Raw genomic sequence first — 24,300 nt, 5'->3', positions numbered from 1 at the left:
TGCTGAAGACTGTTTGCATCAGTAAGGCAAGCAAACGATAGATCAACTGTGAGACAATACAGGTTTTATAATCCAGGTGTATAAATGTATAAGTGTAACAGAATTAACAGGTACATGTCAAGAGAACCTATAGGACCTGAAATCTCATTAATGTGAGATTTCATTCTTGTATTTTTTTTGTAAAAATACTAGTTGCTCTTGGACTTCAAGAATTGTAGAAAGCAAAGAGGGGGAAAGGATTCATGGTCTTCATCTATAAATTTGCTGGTCTCTTTATGGATAAAATAAAACTTCAATGTTAGACATTTACACCTAGACTTAGTTCAGAATTTCAGGAACCTTTTTTCATAGCTTAAACAGTTCAAAAAATACTTTTTTCAGGGCAAACAGTTCTTATTAGTGGCTCAGGTATTTCACGACCTTGTGACTTTGTAGTATGGCAAGTACCTTCTACTTAAAATTTATTTAGAACAGATTTTTTTCTTTGAAAGGGATTCTCGTAATGGGACTTGTATCTCCTTAGTAGATCATAATTTAGCACAGTAGAAATTATCACTTCAAGTATAATATCTGAATGTGAACACAGACAAAATGAAGGTTATGTACATAATCTCAAATGGTTTAGAAGAGACTTAATCCATAAGTAGTTACTTATGGATTAAATTACTTAGGAGTGCAACAAAGCTTTTTTCTAGATGTTTCCCACTTAAACTGTCTTATTAAATTTGCCTTTTCCTCAGGTAGTAGAGATTAGCAGCTGTGAAGACACTCAAGCTTTAGCACTACAACTTATACTATCTTTAACAAAATACAATCAACAGAGAATACAGGAGATGGACAACTGTAATGGTTATTCTATGATTCGTCGGGTGTTGATCAAACCAAAATGCATTGTTGGATTTTGCATGCTGAAGGTAAAGTCTTCTTCTAAACCTGATATTTTGTTCAATATTAGGACAAATCTAGAAACTTCTGAGATTTTAATTATACATTTGGCGCTGCTTTTACAAAGACAGAACAGTGATTTGAAGCAAGATTAGTGTTGACCTGGTAGATATGTGTTCCCTATCAAGAGTATGCTGTCTCTTTAAATATTTTAACTTTTATAATTGGGCTAGAACAATTGTACTGCTTTGTTTTGATACTCAAAAAAATTCCCCCCTCTTTAAGACTCTCCTTGAAGGATGCTGCAGTGATGAGATTCTCTATGTAAATGAAAATGGGCAATTCCAGCTTGACCCGGATTCTACTGCAGTTATTCAAGATGTCCAGTTGCTAGAAAAGCTGCTGCTTGACTGGAAGATATGGTCTAAAGCAAAGGTAAATACTTCAGATCTAAAAGTTAGCATTTAAAAAAAAATAAAGTATTGTCATGTCTGAAATTATCTCTCCAGTTACATGTTAGTAACTGGAAGAGTAGCTGTAGTTAGTTAAATACTATGATTTTCTAAAATTAATGTTCCTTGTTTTTCTTTGAATAGCTGTTTATAATATCACTCTCCTATGATTAATGATGGAAGTAGCCTTAGTGTATGAAATTCTGTGAAAGTGCTGCATGCATATGACTTCTTAATTGAATTTATAAATTTTTTTTGTGGAGAAACTAAGGAGGACCTTTTTTCTCTTGGAGTTGAACTGTTGAAAATAACTGTTTAGGGTTAATATAGCTAAGAATGTAAAAGACTAATTTTAGACAAGTAAATTTTTTTGTAGCTTAATCATTAAAGCATGCTTAATTTTGTACAAGCGTGACTTTTCTGATTACTTTCTAACTTGTTCTGACCTGACCACTTGCACTCATTTAGTCATCATCTTAGATGTAAGACTAACCTGACTTTGTGTTTGTTGGTTTTTTTTTCTCAGTATCTAGACTCACAAATATATTTTTGAAGCTGTGTTCCTGTTTTTTGTTTTTCAGCACGGTGTTTGGGAAACCCTGTTAGCAGCTCTAGAAATCCTTATCAGAGCTAACCATCACCAACAGATGTTTAACATTAAACAGCTATTGAAAGCTCAAGTGGTCCATCACTTCCTGTTAACTTGTCAGGTCCTGCAGGTACTTCCACTCTGAAATCCTACTTTGTGCTTGGCAAATACTCGTTTTTATTTGGGGAGGGTGGGGTAGAAGGGACTAAATTCTGTAGGAAAAGTTGAGTAGACTGTCCTCTGTGCTTCCAGACTACTTCCATCTTCTACAGGTATTGTTGCTGTAAACTGGTTCAGTTCCCTGCTGGGTGCTCCATTTACTGCTGGGCAGGAGGAACAAGAGCTTGAACCATCTGGTGTGATTTGGGTATCTAGGCTCTAGGTTGCTTGCATAGCCATACACCAGCAGGAGCTGAAATGAACTGTCCCTTTTATACAGAAGTACCTGAGATGTCTCTTGCTGGTTCTTGTCTTTGTTACTGAAAGCCAGACACTGAGCAGGTAGTGAAGCTGTCTGTGCTGCTTCTCATCAGACCTAATGGAGCAGCCTGACTGCTGTGCTCAGTCTGAGCACTCATCTCAAAATTATGGTACAGTAGTAGCTTCCTCCCTGGCATGGAAATAGCTATGCCAGAAAGGACTTCAGAGAAATGCTTCAGTCCTTTGATAGACACTTGTTAAGAACATGACTTTGAAATGGTTTCCTGCTTATAGTACATGTATCCATTTGTGAAAATAAGTATTGTAATCACTTTTTCCTGTACTCTTATTTTCTACCTTACATTCTTTTTTACTCTGAGTTTCTCACTTCAGCACTTAAAATTTATTTATTGGGTTTTTTCCTCTTTTAATGATTTTTTTACAGAAATATTTTCTTCATTTTAGTATCTGTAAATTTTTAGTTTCTTCGTTTTTATGTGGTGTTCCCTACTTTTGAAACTTGTTAGTGGTATAGTTAACTTCTCAAATTGTATATTAATGCAAATGCCTTGATACAGAATGTTTCATAACATTTCTCCTGTCATTTTGCATATTGGGGAAAAAGTTATTTTCTTGATTAAAAAAACACTCACATTGGTCAATGATTTGGCAATTTTGTGGGGACTGATGGAACGAAGGTGAAACTATATAAGCCATTCTCTTTGGAAAAACTTACTTAAATTAACTTCATTTAATCTTTTCTCATAGCAGTCTCAGTTAAGGTGCTTGTGTATCAAAACAGGAGGTAAATTTAGAGAAGTTGCAAAAGAAGAAGATAATCACCATGCTCACCTTTTGACAGGGTTTCCCACAAGTTTCTTGAAGTTTTGGTCTAAAATCTGTATTCTTTTAATAATTTTTTTCAGGTAGCTGTTGTTGAACTATATAGAATGCTTATTAAGCTGAAATGATAAATATAATAATAAATTAATTTCAAATGTGTATGTTCATAAAACTGGCTACTGAAGTGGAAATACAGATGACTCAGTGTGGTCCTGCTCAGAAATTTATTAATATATTTGAATTACTGGTATTGGCAACTATTAATTTCTCTACAAATATGTAATCCAATGACAATAAACTGTACATGAATAGTGATTCATGTTCTAAAGTTCCAGCATTTCATAGCAGGGCAGCATAGTATGCTCATTTTCCTAAAAATCAACTTGCATAACATATGAAATATTTGGTTCATGATGGACTGAGATAACATCCAGGACATACAGTAGCTTCTCTCATAATTAAAGAATACAACTTTATTAGCTCTTTATTAGCTGAGCTTCTTTTCTTGTCTATTCTACTACAGCAAGACAATTTAAAAAAAAAAGACAGTTTGTCAAATCAAAATTGCAAGTAGCTTACAGTTGTCCTACTCTTTCTTTCTAGGAGCATAAAGAGGGACACCTTGCATCCCTGCCTCAAGAGGTTTGCAGGTCATTTGTGAAAATAATTGAAGAAGTACTTGGTTCTCCCCCAGATCTGGAATTGCTGACTCTGGTCTTCAATTTCCTCTTAGCAGTTCACCCTCCCACTAATACATATGTTTGTCACAACCCTACCAACTTCTACTTTTCCCTGCACATAGGTAAATATGCCACAGTTAGATAAACAATAAGGTAAAAATCCGGGAATAAACTAATTTTTTTTAAAAAAACCTCCCTGTATTTTAATGAGTATATATTAAAAATTATTGAATTCTTGGAACTTAATATTGTAACTACTTTTACTTTTCTGAAACAGGTTACAGTTAGACTTTGTTTACTTGGAGAGCTTTCTCCTGTCTGTAGCCATAGATAATTTCTCTGATGGTTATGCCTTTAACTTTCTTGAAGTCTGATGCTGCTAAATGGTATGCTTAAGTTTAGCTGCCTGTGTGGACATTTGTCTGTGGGCAAATTTAGAAAAAAACATCTAGCTTACTTGTAAATGGAGCTTCTTCAGAAATCTGTATTTCGTCCTTTCTCCACTTCAACTTTCTTTCTTTCTTCCTCTAACTGAATTCCAAGAAAAATAAAGGACCCATGGAGCATTTTTTGTAATTGATGATTTGCACTGCAAGGCATCATTGTCAGGCACCATCAGTTCATTGCAGACAAGCTCCTGGCAGTGCTTGTGGGCTTTGAGGGGTGCAGACCTAGAACAACAGCTGCTTTAATATATCTATACAGGATGGTCATGTTGGCAAAATGATGGATGTGAGCTTTAAAAAATATTTTTTTGTCTTCTTAGAAATGTGAAACAATGTATAGTTCATGCTTTTATATTAGCATTGTACAACCTAAGCTATAACTTAGGTAAACATGGAAAGCATCATCCAAGTTTGAAATATTTTCTCCTTTTGCAAATACCTGTGTACCTCAAGTTTTAGTGATCAATTTAAAAGGCAGCACAGTTGTGTTTATCTGTGTTGTTGTCTCTAATATTAACTATTGTAAGATTCTGAGTAAGGGGAGAATGCTTATTTTGAGACCTGAAGCCTTTTTAGGCTGTTTGAGAACAGCCACCTGTTTTTGACATGACAAAAAGTCAATTGTCACTACTTGTATGACTGCAAGGACTGTCTTTAAATATAGTTGTTTTAGTATATCATAATATTTTTATTGTTCTAAAGTAAATTTTGAAGCCATCTCTAAACCAAAAAGTGTTTTTTTCTCAGTTTTTTGGACTTGAGAACTTCTCATTAGCCACCAGTCATCAGCTCCAAATGTAACCACCCCTCAGTACTGTGAGTCTAATTTGTCATCAATGCAAACATAAAAAGCTTTTATGTAACTTTTCACCCTTTTCTTTCTAGATGGCAAAATTTTCCAGGAGAAAGTTGAATCACTTAGGTACCTGAGAAATTCCAGCAGTGGTGGGAAGTCAGTAGACAATTCTGTGTTTGTGATTACATCTCCAACTGGATTTACAGCTTTACCACTGGAAGGTAAAACAATACTGGAAAAATAAGGATGTTAAGACACAATCCTTTGCCAAATGACTGGTGTGCCCTAAAATGTTAGTTTCCCACAGATCTTTCTTACAAAGCTCCCCCTGTCCCTGGGAGCTTGATGCCTGAACCGCTGAGTAAGAAGGATGGAACAGAACATGCTACCTAAATTGCTCTTCATTCTTAAGTTGAAACAAATTGCCAGGCTGATGCCTCAGGCAGTGAAACAGATAAACAGAAGCATTTCATTTGTTAAACAGACCTGCTAGAGATGTAAGAGAGTGCCCTGACCAGGCAGCAGCTAAAGTCAGCCATAAGCAGCTATCTTATCTGGGCAGAGAGCTCTAAGCTGATACTTTTCTTTCTTTGTGCATAATCCCTAACATCCACCCATATATTCCAGATCATGTGTGGCTGGCTATGTTCTGGGTATCACAATATAATACCTTTTACAATTGATATCTTGTTGCTACTTTGTTTAGGAAAAGGAAATTGGATCGTCAAGCACTACTTCAGTTGAAACAACTTTATTCAAATTTTTTTGGTTTTTCAGTAAAGAAGTGGTATGAAGAACATGTCACAGCACTAAACTGTGTATGGAATCAGTCCTTTTCCCCATATGGAAAACATATGAAAACTCATTCCTCTAAATAAGTACTTTTAGTACTTTTTTAATGTCAGTATTACCAAATTATTGGTTTTGAACAGAGATTGTTCATGTCTACCAGAGGAATACTCAACATAATTTTTTGTGAAAATGTTTGCGTGATTGTGATTCTTAATTTGAATTTCCAAATTTATATTAAAAAATGTATAATTTATATACTCTTATATTTAATCAGGGACTATAATAATGATAGGACAAGGAGTAATGGATACAAATTAAGAGGGGAAGTTTAGGTTAGGTAGTAGGAAGAATTTTTCACTATGAGGGTGGCAAGACACTGGAGCAAGTTGCCTGGGGAGGCTGTGGATGCCCCAACCCTGGCAGTGCTCAAGGCTGGGTTGGATGAAGCTCTGAGCACCTGGTCTAGTCGCAGGAGGTGCTGGGACTAGAAGATTTTAAAAATGCATTCCAACACCTTAACACTGTATGGTTCTCTAAAATAGCAGAACTTGTATGTGTGTTAGGTAACTGCTATCTGCATGGGGATTTGCAGTTTTTTGTTGTACTACCCGCTGATGTGTGTGAAAGCTTGACTGTAAGATTTCTGCAGCTGTGTAGATCTCTCCTTGTGTGAAAGCCAGCTTGGGTCTGGCTGTGTTGGTACATGTATGTGTGTATGTATATTCATGTATTTCTTTCATATATTTCATAGATGTCTCATAAAAAATACATTCCTAATGCATTGTCATTGCCTTAGTACTAACTGATGCACAGTTTTCAAAATATTTGTGAATGAAAAAATTCTCATTTTCCTAGTCTAACAGGTAACTGCTTCTACCAGTCTTGTATACAGACATTTTCTCTCTCAGAACTATATTTTGTTCGAGACTTGTAATATGCTCTGAAAGCTTGACTGTTTCAGGTCATAATGTGCAGTTAAAAGCAAGCACTGTTAATTAAAACATGTAGTTATTTGTTCTAAATTTGAAGTATATGTAAAATCTTGGTGCAGAAGAGTTGCTGAGTAGAAATTTGATGTCCACTGAAACACTGCAGATTAGACCTCTTACACAAAGCTCCAAATAGAACAAGCTGCTTTATTTGACGCTGCTTTGAGCAAGAATTCTGGTGTAGACACCTCCAGATGTGCCCTCCACCCTCTGTGATTCTGTAACAGTTCCTGCTGAGGGTTAGGTGAAGGGATCGTAACTTAAATCTAAAAACTCCTGTATATTGGAAAAAATTACTTTGCGTTTTGTTTCTTCCACATTTGTGACTTGCTAAATATATGGCTGCATAATAGTTTAATATCTCTACTTTGATTAACCAAATCTGAGTTATGTTAGGCATTGAATCAGTTTTGCACATAAAATTAACTTGGGTCACAACAATTTTAAGTAGGTGAAGAGTGTATCATTATTAGAAAAGCTGGGTTTTAGTGTGAAAGGAATGCTTAAGATGTCCTTATTTCTCTAGGGAGCACTTCCAAGGCTAGTGTACAGCAGAAGATAGGCTCTCAGGCACCTAGAAGGCTTTCTAAAAGCTTACCAGCATCACCTACTTCCTCACCCCAAGTTCATCGAAAAAGACTGACTGAAAGAATGGGAAGCAGTGTTGATGACCTGCAGATCCTTGGTGAGCGTGACTACGTTGATCTTCAGGATAGAATTGGTTTTGTACAAAGTTCTGAAACTATTAAGAGAGTACAGGAAGAACTCTTCCTTAGCAGCTGTGAGTCTGCAAAAACAGTTTGTGACTCAGAGCTAACATCTGCCGAAACATTTGAGGATATTGCAAAAGAAGTAGAGTTATCAGAAAGTGCGTTAGAGAGTAAAGAAGCTGATACAGACCTGAAATGTAGTGAAGCTGCTGCTGGTGGTGCAGCTGAGGCATCGCTGCGGCGTCCAGACCATCTGAAAGGACTGCCTTCATTTCAGAAGGGACAGGGTCACTTTGCAGGGCTGGGGTTGGCATTCTCTGTTCTTGGAGCATCATCAGCCATTGCTCGCTGGCCCAGCTTTGCTGACAAGAGTGTTCTTCCTGAAGACTGGGACAGTCTTGCTTTTTCTTCACCTAATGAGACTACCCCAAAGCCATCTGACAGCCCTGATGATAGGTAAGCACGGAAAATAATAATTTAACATGAGCTTTAATTTTACAGTTCTCGCTCTTGATTAATATTCCATAAAAATTCAAATTCTGAAAACTAATGGAATGTTTTCAATGGCTGTCATACACAAATTTATTAAGCTTTTAGTGTATAGAATGTTCTGTTGTTTCAGTTTTTGCTGTATTTACATAAAAATTTTTAAAAATCAGGATTTTTGCTATGTACAGTAAAAGTGCGAACTACTCACAAAAGAAAGTAGTTCTGGTCAGATTATCCTTTTTACTGTCTGCCATCTAAAAACAAGTGTTAATGAAGATGGTGGCTAGGAGTATTGAAGAAATGTTGTCTTCCAAATTTCTAACCTAAACCCTCTTTCTGTCCCTCAAGAATTTCAATTTTGCATTTTTTAACCTTTCCTGCTGTGGTGAAACACATTCCTCTGTTTTCAGATGTGCAGAAGACTATCTTGTGCTTATCTGTTGTGGGTTATACGATCTCTTGCGTGGAGTTCTCCTAATCCTACCTGATATCATGCTAGAAGATGTGATGGACAAACTTATCCAACCTGATTATCTTATAGTTCTGGTGAACCACCCATCTCCTCTCATACAACAAGGAGTCATTAAAGTAGGCCTATATCAAATGTTTTCTCCTAAAAAGATGTCAACCAGTATGGTTAACGTGTTGGAAATGTGGTGGGATTTTACTATTTTTGTTTACCTTTCTTCAGTTTTCTACATTTAAGATAAGTTTTCACCCTATGGATTAAAAAAAAAAAAATAAAAACAAAACCAAGCAAATTACAAAGCAACATAAACACAGACTCTTTGAATAGATAAATATAGTCCCTAATGTAAGCCAAAGGCCTTAAGAGCTTATTGATAGCATTACCATTGTAAATGGAAGCAACAATGCAGAAAGTCAGGGACACAAAACATGATACAGTGTGTAAAAGTACTTGCACCTTGGTTTGACTTGTAAAAGAGTTGACTTTGAGTTATTCTAAGGAGTTGTCCACACCTTTGTGGACTGAAGATGGACTTGAGGCTTCAAAATGTTTTCAGAGATTTTTGTAGTATTATGGACAATGTTTCTGTATAATTATATAATGTAGATAAAAAACTTTGAGTAGATTTCTATTTTAATTTGAGAAAGAGTAAGACTGTATGGCTTTATTGAGAACGAATGTCATGCATGCATTTGCACACACACTGAACTGTAAGATTGAACAAATATAAAAAGTTTGAGTATTTATGTATGCATTTGCTAACTGTTGTGTTTGATTTCATCTTCCTCAAACTTAATGAAAAATGTGTGTTCAGATCAAAAATATATTATCAAATATATAATTGATAGTATAATTGATGTTTGAAATCTTGAATTTTAAAAAATTTCAATGACAGACAAAGACAACAATTTCACTTTCAGGGCAGTTATATTAAATGTTTCATTCTTACACTATAATTATGCATTTATTTTTAGTTGTTGGATGCATATTTCAACAGAGCAAGAAGGGAGCAGAAGGAAAAATTCTTAAAGAACCGTGGCTTTTCTTTGCTAGCCAATCAGCTGTATCTTCATCAGGGGACTCAGGAAGTTGTAGAATGCTTTCTGGAAATGCTTTTTGGCCGCTCTGTTGGCTTGGATGAAGAGTAAGTAATGCTGTGCTTTTATGTCCTGTAACAATATGTGAGTTAGAAGCAGTGCACTTTGCTGGTCAACAACCATAAAAAACCTATTCAAGACTATTTTGGTAGGTTTTGCTTGTTTAACATTGAAATGTAGTAAAATGCTTAGGGCTATTGTGTGGCCCTTAAGCTGTTTGTAAGCAACTTCATCTGAGGGAGGCTCTCAGCATGGATCTTGTAAACACTCAGACTTTCTGAGTGCCTCAGAGGCCTTGAACTCAAATGTTGTGTAATCAGTTTAACTCTTTCTGTCACTAGACTTCTCTTGGATTTTGGTGGGTAATTAAGGAAAAATCTTGATGCCACAGCTGCTTCCATATCTTGGCTCCAAATTTAAATGGCTGTCTCTTCTAGGGAAAAATCCCAGAGATATACCATTTTCATGAACTGAAGAGCCACCTTATATTGACAGAAAAGGAGATGACCTTTAAGCAGACAGCTATATAAGTAAATGATATTTTTTAGAATTAATCTGACTACTTAATGCTTGTACAGAAATCACCTGAGTAAATATACTCATTGGAAAAATCTTGCAAAAAGTTTCTTATCAATTGCTGCCTCTGCAGGATTTGTAGCCAAATTACTTTTGCCTCTTGACCTGATCTTCACCACTCAAAAACTGTTCTTGTTTAAGTGCAATATTTAGTCATGGCTGCTTAATTTGTCCCAAGGCAGAGAACTGTTACTTCTTCAGGATTTATTATGGGGCTGGAAAGATAATTCTAATGTCTCAGGTTTTTAGGATTGTATATAATAGTCATTTTATAGGGCTGATAACCTTATGAGAGTAATGTGGTTTCTTAGTGCATAAATAAAACAAGGTCTGAAGCACTGCTTTGAATTCTGCAATCACTGTAAGCCAGGTCCCAAACTTAATTAAACCTCAGCAGTAATGGATATGGGATATCAAACCTGCTGCCAGTCAGTTTGTTATTGTTACAGTGATGACAAGCTGTATCTGTTCTCTTGATAGTGTCTACTATACAAGCTGTATCTGTTGTCTTGAAAGTGTAGTTATAATAGCGACATCCCACGGGTAATGCAACATTTTTCTACACTGATTAAAAACTCCATTTTCATGAAGTCTGTATTGTAGACTGTTGGTAGTTAGCTAAAGCATCAAATTTACTTTTTAGGCACGTCATTTCTTTGTGGCTGAAATGAAAAGTTTCTTTTTCTCTTATTGGATTTTTTTAGTAGATAGCTATTGTTACTACAGTGAAATGTAGGAAATTACCATGGACATCTTTGCCAAAATACAAGCATATGATACATAACTGGTATTCCAGTTGTCTGTACTGTTTTTGTTATCACAGTGTTCTTTAGGGTGCCATTTACTCATATTTCTGTTAACAGATTTGATCTGGAAGATGTCAAGAATGTTGGACTCTTTCGAAAATGGTGTGTCATTCCTGTTCTGGGTCTAATAGAGAATTCCCTCTATGATAACGTTCTGCTGCATAACTGCTTCTGCCTCCTCCTGCAAATCATAAATTCCTGCTCAAAAGTTGCAGACCTGCTGCTTGATAATGGTTTGCTCTATGTGTTGTGTAATACACTGGCTGCTCTCAACGGACTGGAAACAAAGTGAGTTTTGTTTCTGTTGCTATCAAATGTTCTAGGCACAGCCTTAAGGCTAGCAAGAAATTACTGCATTGCATTTTTTCTACTTTTTGAAATTATTAGAGAGCATGTACAAAATACTGGGTTTGAGGTTTTCAACTTTATACCAGTAAGTTAATGTTTTAGTCAGTTCAAATAGTGGAATATAAAGTGTTCTTTCCATACTTTAAACATTCAAGTGAAATGACATTTTAAAATGCGAGTTTGTCACACTGTCTGCACTTTCAATGCTTTTCTTAATAAACCTGAACAGTAAGATAAAGGCCCAGGAAATGGTACGTTCTACTGTCTCTATGGCCAATATCAAAACTGAAGAAAAGTGTCTCCTGTACTGCCTATGATTTAATATTTGAGATTTTTCAATGACTTTATTAGAGATAAAGATTCTGTACTTTAAAAAATATTATACAGGGAACAAAGGAGAAGACAGGGTTTTGTTATTTTATTTCATTAGTTGGTATCCTGAAGAAATGGAAAGGTTTCCTTTTTACCTCAATATGGTTTTTGTTCAGCATGATTATAAAATAGATTGTCCTGATACTTTTTTGAGAAATATAGGACTTCAGACTTGTTCTTTAACTTAAAAATCTGATAGTAATACATCATTGCTTTTCCAATAAAACTGTGCTGCACTCAACATTAGAATGTCTCAAAAATTTGCAGGCATCCAATCTGCCAAAGTTAACCTTAAAGAAATGTCTTGAGTTATAATGTTCTAGTCTTCAGCAGTGACACTTTTATATGAAGTACAACAAAATATTAGGTACAGTTGGCAGAAGTAGCAAGGGGAATAATAATGTGTCTTGTTAAGAGTTACAATCTACTAGAATTGTCATGTTTCTGGTAACTACAACTTTGTTTGCAGCATTCCCTTGAATGACTACAAGTTACTTGCATGCGATATACAACAGCTGCTGGTAGCAGTTGCAATTCATGCCTGCAGCTCCTCAGGTTCTCAATATTTTCGTGTTATTGAAGACCTCATTGTGCTGCTGGGTCATCTACAAAATAGTAAAAATGCAAGGATGCAAAGTAAGTTGTCTGCTAATTTTTGGGGTCATGGGACTGGAAAAGTAAATCCCTTCCCCAGTTTTCTGTTTAATATTCCTGCTGAGGGAGAAGGGGGAGTTTTCTGGTGATGAATCTTTCTCTTCTAAGTGGTTCTCAAATTAGTAGTTTCCCTTACGAGCCTGCCTTGTGGTCAAGAATTGTGTACTGCTAATCTGAAAAAATAGTGACTGTAAAAGTTCCTTAAGGATATTTAAAAGAAAACATTCTGTACAGTTTCATTTAGCTTGTTTTAGAGTGATCAAATTCAATGGCTTTTCTATGACAACTAATTTCTGTGGTGTCTGTATCTGTGGCATAGCAAAGAGACTTTGTGTGACTCCTGTGGAATCTAGAGTTTTGTAGCTCTTGACCATGTTGCAGTTTGACTTATTACAAATATCTGGTAAAAATTCCTGAAGATGTCATATACACTTTGTATGCCTCTCTCTCTAGATATGGCAGTTGTTCTGCAGTTAAGAGTTCTTCAAGCAGCCATTGAGTTGATAAGGACCACAGCAAGCCAAGATGCTCAGGAGCAGGCCAGTTCAGCCCCGGCACCCTCGGCACCACATCGCACAATGTTTCAAAAGCGCAAAGGCATCGCAGGTGAGTAGCAGAGGTGTGGCATTCTTGTGCTTGCTCCTTCCTGTATGTATTGCTTGATGATTCCATGGTATTACCACCTTTGGGGATTCTCTTAAATTCACAAGTTGCTTAGTAAAGATGTTTTTTAAGTAATTTGTAATGCCTGTAATAGCCAACCTCACAGTAAGTTAATGCCAAAATCAAGGTAGTGCTTGTAACTTAACACAGCTATGATGTGGGGATTGCTTTGTTGCATGACTTTTCATTAGAGACCATCCTGAAATAAATACCTGCCACTCCAAATTTATACTTGGAAGTGCCACTGTGGTTGTGTTTTTAAAGCCTGTGTTGAGTTCTAGCTTTAGCAGTAATACTTTCCCTGTATTTGATAGCTAATCAGTCCTTCTGTAAAAGTTTTGGAGTTGGATGTAAGTTGATTTTGTATGTCTCTTACAAATGCATTAAAGACTTCACAAAAGATACAGTTTAATAACCTGACAAACACTTAATATTTCCTGTTTACTATGGGAATGTTTGTCTTGATGGTCAGCTTTTGAGACCCCCTCTCCATCAACCTAGTGAAATATTTTATATATATGTTCAGTAGAGTGAAAATGTTTTTATACTAGTGAACTTGGTAAAGCACTAAAGGTAAATAAAAATAGTTATTTCCAAAAGAAGGAAGTACAGTCAAGGCCTCCCAGTTCATTTCAAGAAAATTCTGAAGAATATTCTTGTGAGTTAGATACTGTGCTTCTATTAGTGCCAATAGGTATGGTACAAAATGTGTTTGCTGATATGTCTGGCTCATCATTTGTGCTGATGAACTCACTCTGCAATATGCAAGATTTTGTTCTATCACTAATTTTTAATCCTTTATTCCATTTATACAATAAAAACAGGAATAAAAGTAGTGGGTTTGAATGTTTAGCAAAAAAATATCGAAGTCCTACAATAAAGCTTATCTTGATATTAACTCATTTCACGGTATTACTTATTATTTGAAATTTATGTATTTATTCTCAAAAAGCCTTAAAAACTAAAAATAAGAAGGACAAACACCCAATGACACTTATGTTCCCTTTGATACTGATACATTTCAAATGTTTGTTTCATTAAATGATGTGAAATCTTTGGATTAAAGTAGTTGCTGAGTGATGGAGTTTTTGTGCATTTTAGTAGAATTCTATTCATGCTTCTCTCCTTTAAGGTTCCAGAAAGTTTTCACTTGCTCAGTCTGATGCTCTGCTGGTGAAAATGCGCTCACTAGCAAGTGAGGAATTCAACATGATGATGCAGCGGAGAATGAGCCAAGAAAATCCTGTCCAAGCCACTGAGTCTGAGTTTGCGCAAAGGTTACAGAGGCTGACTGTTTTGGCTGTTAACAGGCTCATTTATTTAGGTAGGATTTCTTTTTGTTTGTTTCTGTTTTGATGAAAGATTAATTCTTGCTTTTGGAATGCTGAAGTGTTAGAGAGGAAAGTTGTTCTACTGACATGTCGTTCTCTATGATTTGTGTCTCAGTATTATGTAACTGGCAATCTGGGTAATGTTTTTATCTGAATGAACTGAACAAGTTGTTTTATTTCTACATCAGTCCATTCATGTGTTAACTGCATTAATTATTACATGAAGATTTAACTGCCAAAGGGAGCATCTGCTCTCTTAAAATGCAATTTTTCTATAAAATGGCTGCATTGGTTAGCAAGACTTGATGACTTGAGAGCTCGTGCATATTCTGCAAAGGCAAGAGAGAGTGTAAGTATAGTAAATATATCAGTAAAGGCAGTATTTGATATAATGCCAACTAAAGGTTTGTAGGATTGTCTTGCTTGACATGGTACTGATCAATATGTATCTCTTAAATTTTAAGCCTCTACCGAAGAGTGCCTTGATGTACTGGGTATAACAGAAAATACAAGTCAAAGCAGACTTTCAGCATCCCAGCTGGAAGTTCCTGAAGAGGAAAGCCAGCAAGAACTGACTAGCAGAATAAATCCTTTTCTTAAAGAAATGGTCAAAATGTTGGTGGAAGGAATCAAAGTATCCATTGTAAGTAATTAGATGCTGTCCATGTTAAAGCATATTTTATTCATAAGGTTCCTTTATTAGGAACTTTCATTCATAGTGTATTCTGTTCATAAATGCTTTTCTTACTGCCTTTGTCCATCCAACTGTGGCATTAAAAACTGTGGCTTCCCAGTTACTTTGCAGTTATAAAATAAAAAATGGATCTGTTCTGATTTTTACCTTTACATTTGGCAAAATTATTCTTGAACAAGAACACAGAACTTAAATAGACTTTCTTGTACTATGAAAATTTGCTTGGTCCCTTTAAACTTCAACATTTAGGTTTGCTGAAGCCTATAAAACCAGATCTTCTGTGCATCCACAGGTGGTGGGGATTTTTTGAGCAATATGTTTATAGTATATTTTAGAATTGGGAAGGAGAGCTTTCTCTTTTTTCAATTCTTAATAAATTGGTGAAAATCTTCTAACATACAGGTGTTAGCTTGTCAGCATTTCCAAGGCAATCAGTTTTTGCTTGGATAATATAAAGTGTGTTATTGCTCTTCCTTAGGTCATCTTGGTGAAAGCAGTTCTACCTAATTTTCTTTCTAGCTCAGAAAAATTACATTTGATAGGTGTATTATCTTTCCATTGTGCCATGTTTGTACTACTTTTCAAAGATGGCAAGTTTTTTCTTGTGAAAACACACCTCCTTCTAATATTTGTTTTCTAATCTTTTGAGGTAATCCATTCAGAAAACTGGTGATTAATGTAAAAGGGCTGTTGATTAAAATGAGCAATAAAGAAACCCTCTGGTTTTTAAATTCTCTACATCACAATTTTCACTTTCTGGATTGTTGTAGTAGAATGCTTTTTAACCCATAATAATAATCACTATAGTAAACCAAAACACTTCTTTTGGTAGATAAAATTTTGTCTTGCATTTTGATCATAATAATCTGAAAAAATTGATAGAAGAAAGTCCTAATCCTGTAATATTAAAAAGTTGTCTCCATTACTTAGGGCACCAGCAGAATGAGCACTCCAAAACAGCAGTGGAACAGAATCCTTTTGTTATGTAAGGACACATTCCGTACGCAGCTTGGGAGGCTTCTTGTGCATAGCTTGTCTCCTGTAAGTCCCCTGCAGGAGAGGAAGCAGGCTTTGGAGATGGCACACGAAGTAAACCAGCAAGAGATTTTGCGTGACTGTCTCAGCCCAACTTTGCAAGTAAGCTCAAGAGTTTTTGAGAGAAGTTTCTAAAACCTATATTCAATTTTTGACTAGATTGTATGATTATTTAGAATTGTATGTGGCAAGTTGTTCACTGCTACTTGTGCAATGTTTAGTGATTGACAATTGTCATACAAAACATCTGGTGTACCTATGCAATTGCTGTACTATCCTGAGGACAGATAAAATTAAGTCTGGGTATGTTGGTGCTGTTCTGCATCAAACATATCCCCTGTGCTGTGCAGAGACAAAAGGTGATACTAGTTTTAACATGAAGGATTTTATTAGGAATTAACGTGCCCTAAAAAAGCAAATTAAGGAAGGAATTATCCTTGCTTTGAAACTCTTTACTGCAGACTTTCTGAAGCTTGTAAGAATTGATTTCAACTAGATTTTAAGAAGCAGTCAATCCCCATCCAAAGCAGTACTCTCTCTTTTCTTGCTTGGACTTTATTAGATCTTCAAGTGGGATTATGTATTTCATGTTCTTAAGTTAAAAAGCTGAATAGGCTCTCCCTGCTTTTCTGAGTTTGTCAGAGGAAAGCTTCTAATGGTGCTATGTTAGTGCAAGCTTGAAAGCTGTCATTTCTTTGAGTCACAAGGAGAAATCAAGAAGAAATGTTGCAGTTGGAGATCTTCAGGAACTGCAAGAATGAAATAAAAGACATGCCTCAGTTTGAGTCGCTGTATACTAAGGAGAGAAAGTATTTATTGGATTAGTTTATGGCACTCAACATATTTCTGATCATGTATACATTATTCAAATAAATAAGTTTTATCCGGTAGAAAAGAGCTGATGCACTAGCAGTGGCTTCTGTGGGGAACGTCATGTTGAGTGCATTTATGACTTATGTCTGCTTAACTTCATTATCTGTCATATCTAATTTGATTAATCAAATGAGCTGTACTGTTCTTGGCATGCAAAATTAGAAGTCTCTGGCACGTATTTCCTGAAGTATAAGGCTGCAGGAGCTGAGTACTGGGGAAAGAAACAGTTTTCTTGCAAGCCATTTGAAAAGTCACAAGATGCTGGGGCAAATTTTACCATGTGAGGATAAAATTCAGCATGTTTTTCTAGTTTTATAAAAGTTTATCTTTAACCATTAAAGCTGTCTTTTTCTTTAAATTAGTGAATAATTAGAAGAAATCTGCACAGTCTGACTAGAAAAGGGAATAAAAGTGGAGGGAAAAATATTGCTCAGTGTTGTGGAAATGAGCATGACAATACAATTTCCTCTTTTCCTTCTAGCATGGACCTAAATTAGTGCTCTATTTGTATGAATTAATGCACAATCACAGAGATGGAATGACCAAAGAACAACAAAGAGCAGCAGGAGACATAATGAATACACTGAAAAGTTGTGGCTATAAATGCATTCCCCTGAGCCCACGACCAAAACCAGATTTAATAAAAGCTTTGAAAGAGGTTTGTGAATAAAAACTTTGCTTTAAAAACTGGGTGTATTTGAGACAGTTGTCTTATATAGGATCAGAGTTTAACTGCAGATTGTGGTGTTCTTTGGTGGATGGCTTATGCTTTTGGAATTCTATTTGGGTTCTCAATATTTCTGTCACATACTCTCAACTCTTCACAGCAAGCTCACAAGCTTCTTGGTTAAACAAATTTAATCCAGAGGAAAATGAGAGCTCATAATAAGCTACTAGTATCTCTTATTTTCAAGAAAATAATTTTTGATTTCTTGTGAAGAGAAGAGTTATATATAAATATAATAAAATGGCAGTAACTGAAATGAAGCCTTGCTGGCTTTAAATGCTGTGAAGATATCAGTTGAACAGTGTTGTCACTCTTCCTTTTTAAAACTGGCATACCCTTTAGCCTCCCCTTCCTTATTTTGTCCATCTGAGAAAAGAAAATAATGTGTTAAACTTCCATTCAGGATCAGAAGAAATATGAGATGGAAGAAAGTGTAAACAAAGCTGCTTGGGAGAAAACAATGGCTAATAATCGGCAGAAGTAAGTACCTTAGAGGGGCTGCAAGAACTTTAAGAAATGTTCCCTGTTCAGCACTTCCCATTGCAAATTTGCCTATATTATTGTGGATGAGGTTTATATCAAATTAACAGCATCACTAGCTTTCAGGCTCTTAAGTATGCTACTATATTAAAGGCATATGCATTTTGGTAGGTTGTATAATAAATGGCATTTTGTGAATCTCAATACTGATTTAGTTTTTTGCACATTTGCCATTTCATCCTTAATTTTATGACTATTGCCATAATCACCTCTCCTGTTGCTGTGATCTGTGCAATTAAATGTCCCTGCAACTAACCCTGATTTTCAACAAATGAAATACTGTATTCAATATACAATTTGAATATTTCTGTGAGCTATGTAGACTACTGCTCCTTGACATAATTGTAAATTTCAGTACATTGTGTTAGATTGAGTTTTCCATTTATTTCAATTACAGGCTTTGCCATGAAATCAGATTTGAGACATACACACAATGTGCTTTAAAGTAGGCAAGTGCATTAGCTGTAAAGGTGAGCTTAGTCAAGTTCATGCAGACAAGTATTAAGACTTTGTTATGTTGAATGATTTAGGAGATTTAATCAGTGGTAAACTAATGTCTTTACTCCAGATTTTTATTGTAATGAGTATACATTAATTAGTCAAGCACGTTAACACATAGCCATTGATCTGACTGGCTTGTCTTTGGCCAAAAGTAATAGGTTTTTTGATGGCTAAGAAGCAGAAGGTATTCATGAATCTCATTATGTAGGCTAAATTATTCTGCATTTGCTGTAACAAGAACTCTACATATCTACTGCCAAACTGATTGTATTTTATGAGGGGTTTTGGTCTTTCCCTTTTCAGTGTGTTTATTTCGCATTTTAAAACACAACTCTTCTCCTCAGTCTCTTTCAGCGTCTAGATACCAAGTCTAAAGACATTTCTAAAATAGCTGGAGACATCACACAAGCTGTGTCACTGTCACAAGGAATGGAAAGGAAGAAAGTAATCCAGCACATCAGGGGGATGTATAAGGCAGAGCTGAGTGCCAGCAGACATTGGCAGGAACTTGTTCAGCAGCTTACGCACGATCGGTGAGTTTTCTCATCTCGGGGGAAAAGTGAGAGAGACTTGATGCCTGACATGTGCTTCTCATTCTAATCAGAGGCTTATGAAATGGAGATTATACTAAAATTGGAATTACTTTTGCTAACCATCTAATAGTTAGACTTGTGAAAGACTTGACTTATTTTTTTACCCTATCTTTTAGGGTCAGTAGCCAAGTAATATTTCTATCCCATTTAGACAAGTTTTTTCAGTATATACATTTTTCTGTGCCTAATACAATGAAGTGTGTCCTAAAATTTTCATATCTTGCACAACATAGATGGAGTAAAAACACATTTTTGGTGTAATGGTACTCACATTAGCATCTAGATACTCTGTTCACTAAATAGTGTAGAAAAAAGGATGTTAATGTTGATAAGAAACCAAACTAGGATATCTTCACCACTGCAGAACTAGTATTATCTCATGTTTGCAGCAGCAGAGTTTTCAAAATAGTATTGGATGCATTGTATTGCTGTTTTCATTAGAGTGAGTAATTTCAAGAACAGTCTTACAGTAGCAGCTTGTGAAAAGTCATTCAGTGAAATAGCTCATGAAAATAAACTAGAGAATTCAGTCTTTTAATACTTTTTCACAAATGATTGCCCAGTGTACTTCTGTGCAACTTCTGTCTTTCTACTTGTTAAAGAGCAGAATTTACAAGCACATATACTGCCTCTGCTGCCAAGCTCCTAATTTTTTTTTTTTTTGTCAGAGCACTCTGGTATGACCCAGTCTATTACCCAACTTCTTGGCAACTGGATCCAACAGAGGGCCCCAACAGAGAGAGGCGCCGCTTGCAGAGGTGCTACCTAACTATTCCAAACAAATACCTTCTCCCAGACAGGCAAAAACAGGAAGGTAATTAAAAAATCTTCAGTGTTTAATGTAGCCTAATGTCTGATTTGTAATGACTGTTACTGCCCTATTATTTGTGATGTCTTTATAGGTGTGATAAAAACTCCGTTGTCTTACTTATTTGAAGACAAAACACATTCTTCTCACTCCTCTACTGTAAAGGACAAAGCTGCAAGTGAACATATAAGGTTTGTTTTGGATAACACATGCTTCTCTTTCCTGTCTTTTCCCAGTCAAATGAAACAGCTGTCTAAAAAACATATTTTGTCTTAAAAACATTTTTTAAAAAAGCAAGTGGGAAATGAGACCAGTGTCAAAAATACTAGGCATTTTGCTTTACTCAAAAGCAAAAGATAACAGCTACCAAATACCATCTGGTGTGCTGTGGATAGGACCTGTGGGATAACCTGATGAGATCTCTTATTTTTGCTTAGTAGCATTGTCTGTCCTAGATATCTAAGATCTGGTAGGTCTTTCCATCAGAGTTCAAAAGCAAATTGTCTTTCCATCCTCTCTGCTTTTATCACTGCATTACTCAGCTCTGCAGTTATATCAATTTGCCACCTGTTACAGGCACTAATACAGTGTAAAATAGCTGAGAACATGCAAGAAATAAGTAGAAATACACTCATAAGCAATCTAGAAAATTGAGGTTCTGTTTCTTTCCCTCTTTGGGATATGAACCATTAGTCATGCTCTTGGACAGTTTTTCTTCAGCTACAGCTTGGAGAAACCTTGAACTTTGGAGGCTGTTTGGTTTAGGTTGGTTTTAGGTCGGCTAAAAGGTACATAAATCCATAAGGATAGGCATTTCCATAATCCATAAGCATTTTCACTTTGAAATATTTCAGAGTTAATCGAAGATGTGTAAGTGTCGCACCTTCTAGAGAGACTGCTGGTGAACTGTTGCTAGGTAAGTAGAATTTTCATTCTTTATAAATATATTTTTGGTGTATTTACTGTATAAATACAGTAAGAGTCTGCTGTATATATTAACCTGGCTAATTTTAATAAGTAATTGATATGTTTCCTGACTTTGTGGATTACATACTTTATAGATCAATTTTGCTTTCTCTGCTGTTTTCATGAGTGCTGTTTGAACTGCCAGTAAGTTTTAAGATCTGCAGACCACTTGCTAAAAGATGTGGAATCATAAATTCTATTTCTGTCAAGTACTGTCAGGTACTATTCTTAGCAATCTTAACTCATTACTACTGTTATCATGTACCTTTTCATAACTATTTCTTGCTGTAGGAAAATGTGGCATGTATTTTGTTGAAGACAATGCTTCAGACACAATTGAAAATTCGGTAAGTGTTAGAATATATTGTCCAGCTTTAATTTTTCCAAATTATGGCCATGAGTAGCTTTCTTCTTCAGCAATTTGTGGCAGTAGTGCTAGAGTTAGAGATCTCTGGACAAAGCTAGCCAACCCGATTAGTTTGGTTTGTGTTGCTTCTGTTGACCCTGGCTATGGAATTGGTGGTGATAGAAGAAAACAGGAAAGATGTGGGCATGGGGTTGGGAGGGAATGAGGAACAGGTGATGTGAGAGGCTTCTGCACATTGCAGTGCATTGCTTTGATCTTTGTTCATCAGCAAAGTGCATGGAGTTTGCTTTGATCTGTGTCTGAGAACTTGCCTTAGTGGAAACTGGGACTGAAGTGCAGAAAGTCACAGGTGTATGAATTGTGCTGTGCTCCACAGCATCTCATTCTTGAATTTTACATTATATATGATGTTCTAACTCCCTTTTCCTATACAAGAGGATTGTTTCATGAAGAAGTGGGAACTGAGCTAATCCTTCTGATACACAGACTAATGTCTAAATTGTTTATATACCCAACAAACATGTAAAGATAATTAAGATATGACTGAAAGCTTTAAACTGATTTTATGGAGCTCTTCCTTGCATCTACTGAACAGACAGTTCCTATGGTTTAGGATGCTACCAGCTGCTTTGTCCTTCACAGGACTGTCAGAGCTGGGATTCAAAACAAAACTTTGCTTGCTCTGATTGGCTTTCCAATATTTTTAGCTTAAGAGCCATTGAAAATGCGGCAGTGCTTGCTATTTCTGGGTAGGGAACTGGACCAGCTCAGGAGCATGTGTCCTATTCTACCTACTTTGTTGAGGAGAGTAGATGATGGGGAAAGCAGCTAAAGAAAATCACAACAACTTATTAAAGCATTGTATTAAAATTAAAGTTTGCCTTAGGATATGCTGTATTGTTATAAGCTGGCTGCATTGAAGGGTTTCTTGTTTGGAAAATCCACTATTTTAAATATTTTAAAAATTTCCAAATTGCAAATTCTACAGAGTTTTCATGGAGAAACTGAACCAGCATCATTTTCTTGGACCTATGAGGAAATTAAGGAAGTTCATAAGCGCTGGTGGCAGTTAAGAGACAATGCTGTGGAAATCTTCTTAACAAATGGCAGAACTTTACTCTTGGCTTTTGATAATACAAAGGTACTGTGGCACCAATGCAGAGTAATACACCAAAGCATTTTGCTGTGTCTTTATAACATTTATATTCATGCATTAGGTTTTTAAGGAGACCTGTTGCATGGACTAATTAAATTCTGATTAATACCTTTGAAAGAACTTGGCTCAGCTAGGCTTCTGGATGATCATAGGCATGTTGTAAGACACATCTCTGATATAGTAAGACATTAAAGAATCTTAGTGATACTAGGCATTATTCGATTACAGCAGATATCTGGAAATATACAAAATGAGAGAAACTTACTCTTAGTAGTTTTAAACTTCTAAAATGTATGATTAAATCTATGGTGTTTTCTTCTAGGTCCGTGATGATGTGTACCACAACATCTTGACTAACAATTTGCCTAACCTTTTGGAATATGGAAACATTACTGCTTTGACCCACCTGTGGTGCACAGGACAGATTACTAACTTTGAATATCTGACTCATTTAAACAAACATGCAGGTCGTTCCTTCAATGATCTCATGCAATATCCAGTATTTCCTTTTATACTTTCTGACTACACCAATGAAACGCTGGACCTAAATGATCCCTCGGTATATAGGTAATATGAAATGCTTGAACTCTTTTTTTCAAATACTTGAACTGATGATCCTTATATAGCTTTTTAACTTTGTTGTACTAAACTGCACACACACCCACAAATGGAACTATTTAGGGACAAGCCTTTTCTCTAATAACTTGGGTTTTTATAGTAAATGGCTGCTTTGCCTGGGACATTTAAATAAAACAGGCGTGTAGATTCAAATGCAGTGTATTAGCCTGTCTTAATAGGCTGTGTATAATTCACAGAATTAAATAGAAGCTGTATGTTTAAATTCATATGATTACAGACTTCCAGGCCAATTAGCAAAAATTAAATAGAAAAGATAATAATATTGTAAATTACTTAGCCAGTCACAAAATCTTCATCTGGATGGATCTGAGTGAATTGTCCCACCCTAATAAATTTCTGTTGTGCTAATTTAACATTTGTGTGCACTAAGTCTTTGCCTTTATAGGATGCCTCTGATTTGACTGAGGTGCTTGGCATTTGCTTGCCTGTTAGTGTGCTGTGGATCTGAGTCTGCCTTTAGCACTAACTAAAAGTTGTTTTTTTATTTTCTGAACTTTCTTGAAAAATGCTACATTTTCCTTGGCCTTTTCATTATATGAGTGTTATTCTTAATGATGTGAATCAATATTGTAATAAAAATTACAACATATCAGTACTGCTTTTGTTGCAGGAATCTGGTCAAACCAATAGCTGTGCAGTCTAAAGAAAAAGAGGATCGTTATGTGGATACTTACAAGGTAATTTAGATAGCTTTCTCTTCTTGCCTTTGTCCCATGTATAAATGACACCGTGGCTTTAGTTTTTATAACATTTATCTGTTGGGGAAGAAGAAACCACAATACAGTATTTCATGGCTACAGAGCTCTTACTTCCAGTGTATTTTCCAGGAAACATTTCTTAGGAATTGTTTTATAACATGCTTGGAACTTGTGTTTTTTCCTGAAATGTCAAATCACTTTAGCCCATCCCTGTGATACTGTTGAGGAATTTAAATGGATACCACCTTATATGGGAAGTTGTATATATTTAAAGATCCCTAAAGATCAGGAAGATA

The 24,300-nt window shown here is 35.8% G+C and overlaps 1 protein-coding gene across 1 annotated transcript in view; it reads left to right on the top strand.

Moving 5' to 3' along the window:
* The window catches only part of LYST (lysosomal trafficking regulator), a 77,542-nt gene that overhangs the window by 38,146 nt on the left and 15,096 nt on the right, over positions 1-24,300 (top strand). Inside the window, exons 18-41 of the mRNA XM_066546789.1 lie at positions 741-914; positions 1,171-1,320; positions 1,919-2,056; positions 3,793-3,991; positions 5,201-5,332; positions 7,419-8,058; positions 8,502-8,679; positions 9,535-9,704; positions 11,097-11,327; positions 12,229-12,395; positions 12,867-13,019; positions 14,209-14,400; positions 14,872-15,050; positions 16,032-16,238; positions 17,491-17,667; positions 18,140-18,216; positions 19,122-19,310; positions 20,039-20,184; positions 20,273-20,369; positions 21,033-21,094; positions 21,436-21,491; positions 22,500-22,652; positions 22,990-23,234; positions 23,917-23,983. Of these exons, the coding sequence (XP_066402886.1) occupies positions 741-914; positions 1,171-1,320; positions 1,919-2,056; positions 3,793-3,991; positions 5,201-5,332; positions 7,419-8,058; positions 8,502-8,679; positions 9,535-9,704; positions 11,097-11,327; positions 12,229-12,395; positions 12,867-13,019; positions 14,209-14,400; positions 14,872-15,050; positions 16,032-16,238; positions 17,491-17,667; positions 18,140-18,216; positions 19,122-19,310; positions 20,039-20,184; positions 20,273-20,369; positions 21,033-21,094; positions 21,436-21,491; positions 22,500-22,652; positions 22,990-23,234; positions 23,917-23,983 (4,179 nt within the window). The remainder of the gene's footprint in view (positions 1-740; positions 915-1,170; positions 1,321-1,918; positions 2,057-3,792; positions 3,992-5,200; positions 5,333-7,418; positions 8,059-8,501; positions 8,680-9,534; positions 9,705-11,096; positions 11,328-12,228; positions 12,396-12,866; positions 13,020-14,208; positions 14,401-14,871; positions 15,051-16,031; positions 16,239-17,490; positions 17,668-18,139; positions 18,217-19,121; positions 19,311-20,038; positions 20,185-20,272; positions 20,370-21,032; positions 21,095-21,435; positions 21,492-22,499; positions 22,653-22,989; positions 23,235-23,916; positions 23,984-24,300) is intronic.

This window comes from Molothrus aeneus, chromosome 3 (assembly GCF_037042795.1).
Source record: "Molothrus aeneus isolate 106 chromosome 3, BPBGC_Maene_1.0, whole genome shotgun sequence".
Classification (NCBI taxonomy): Eukaryota; Metazoa; Chordata; class Aves; order Passeriformes; family Icteridae; genus Molothrus; species Molothrus aeneus.
The sequence above is the reverse complement of the archived record's forward strand: the minus strand, read 5'-3'. Positions and strand labels throughout refer to the sequence as shown.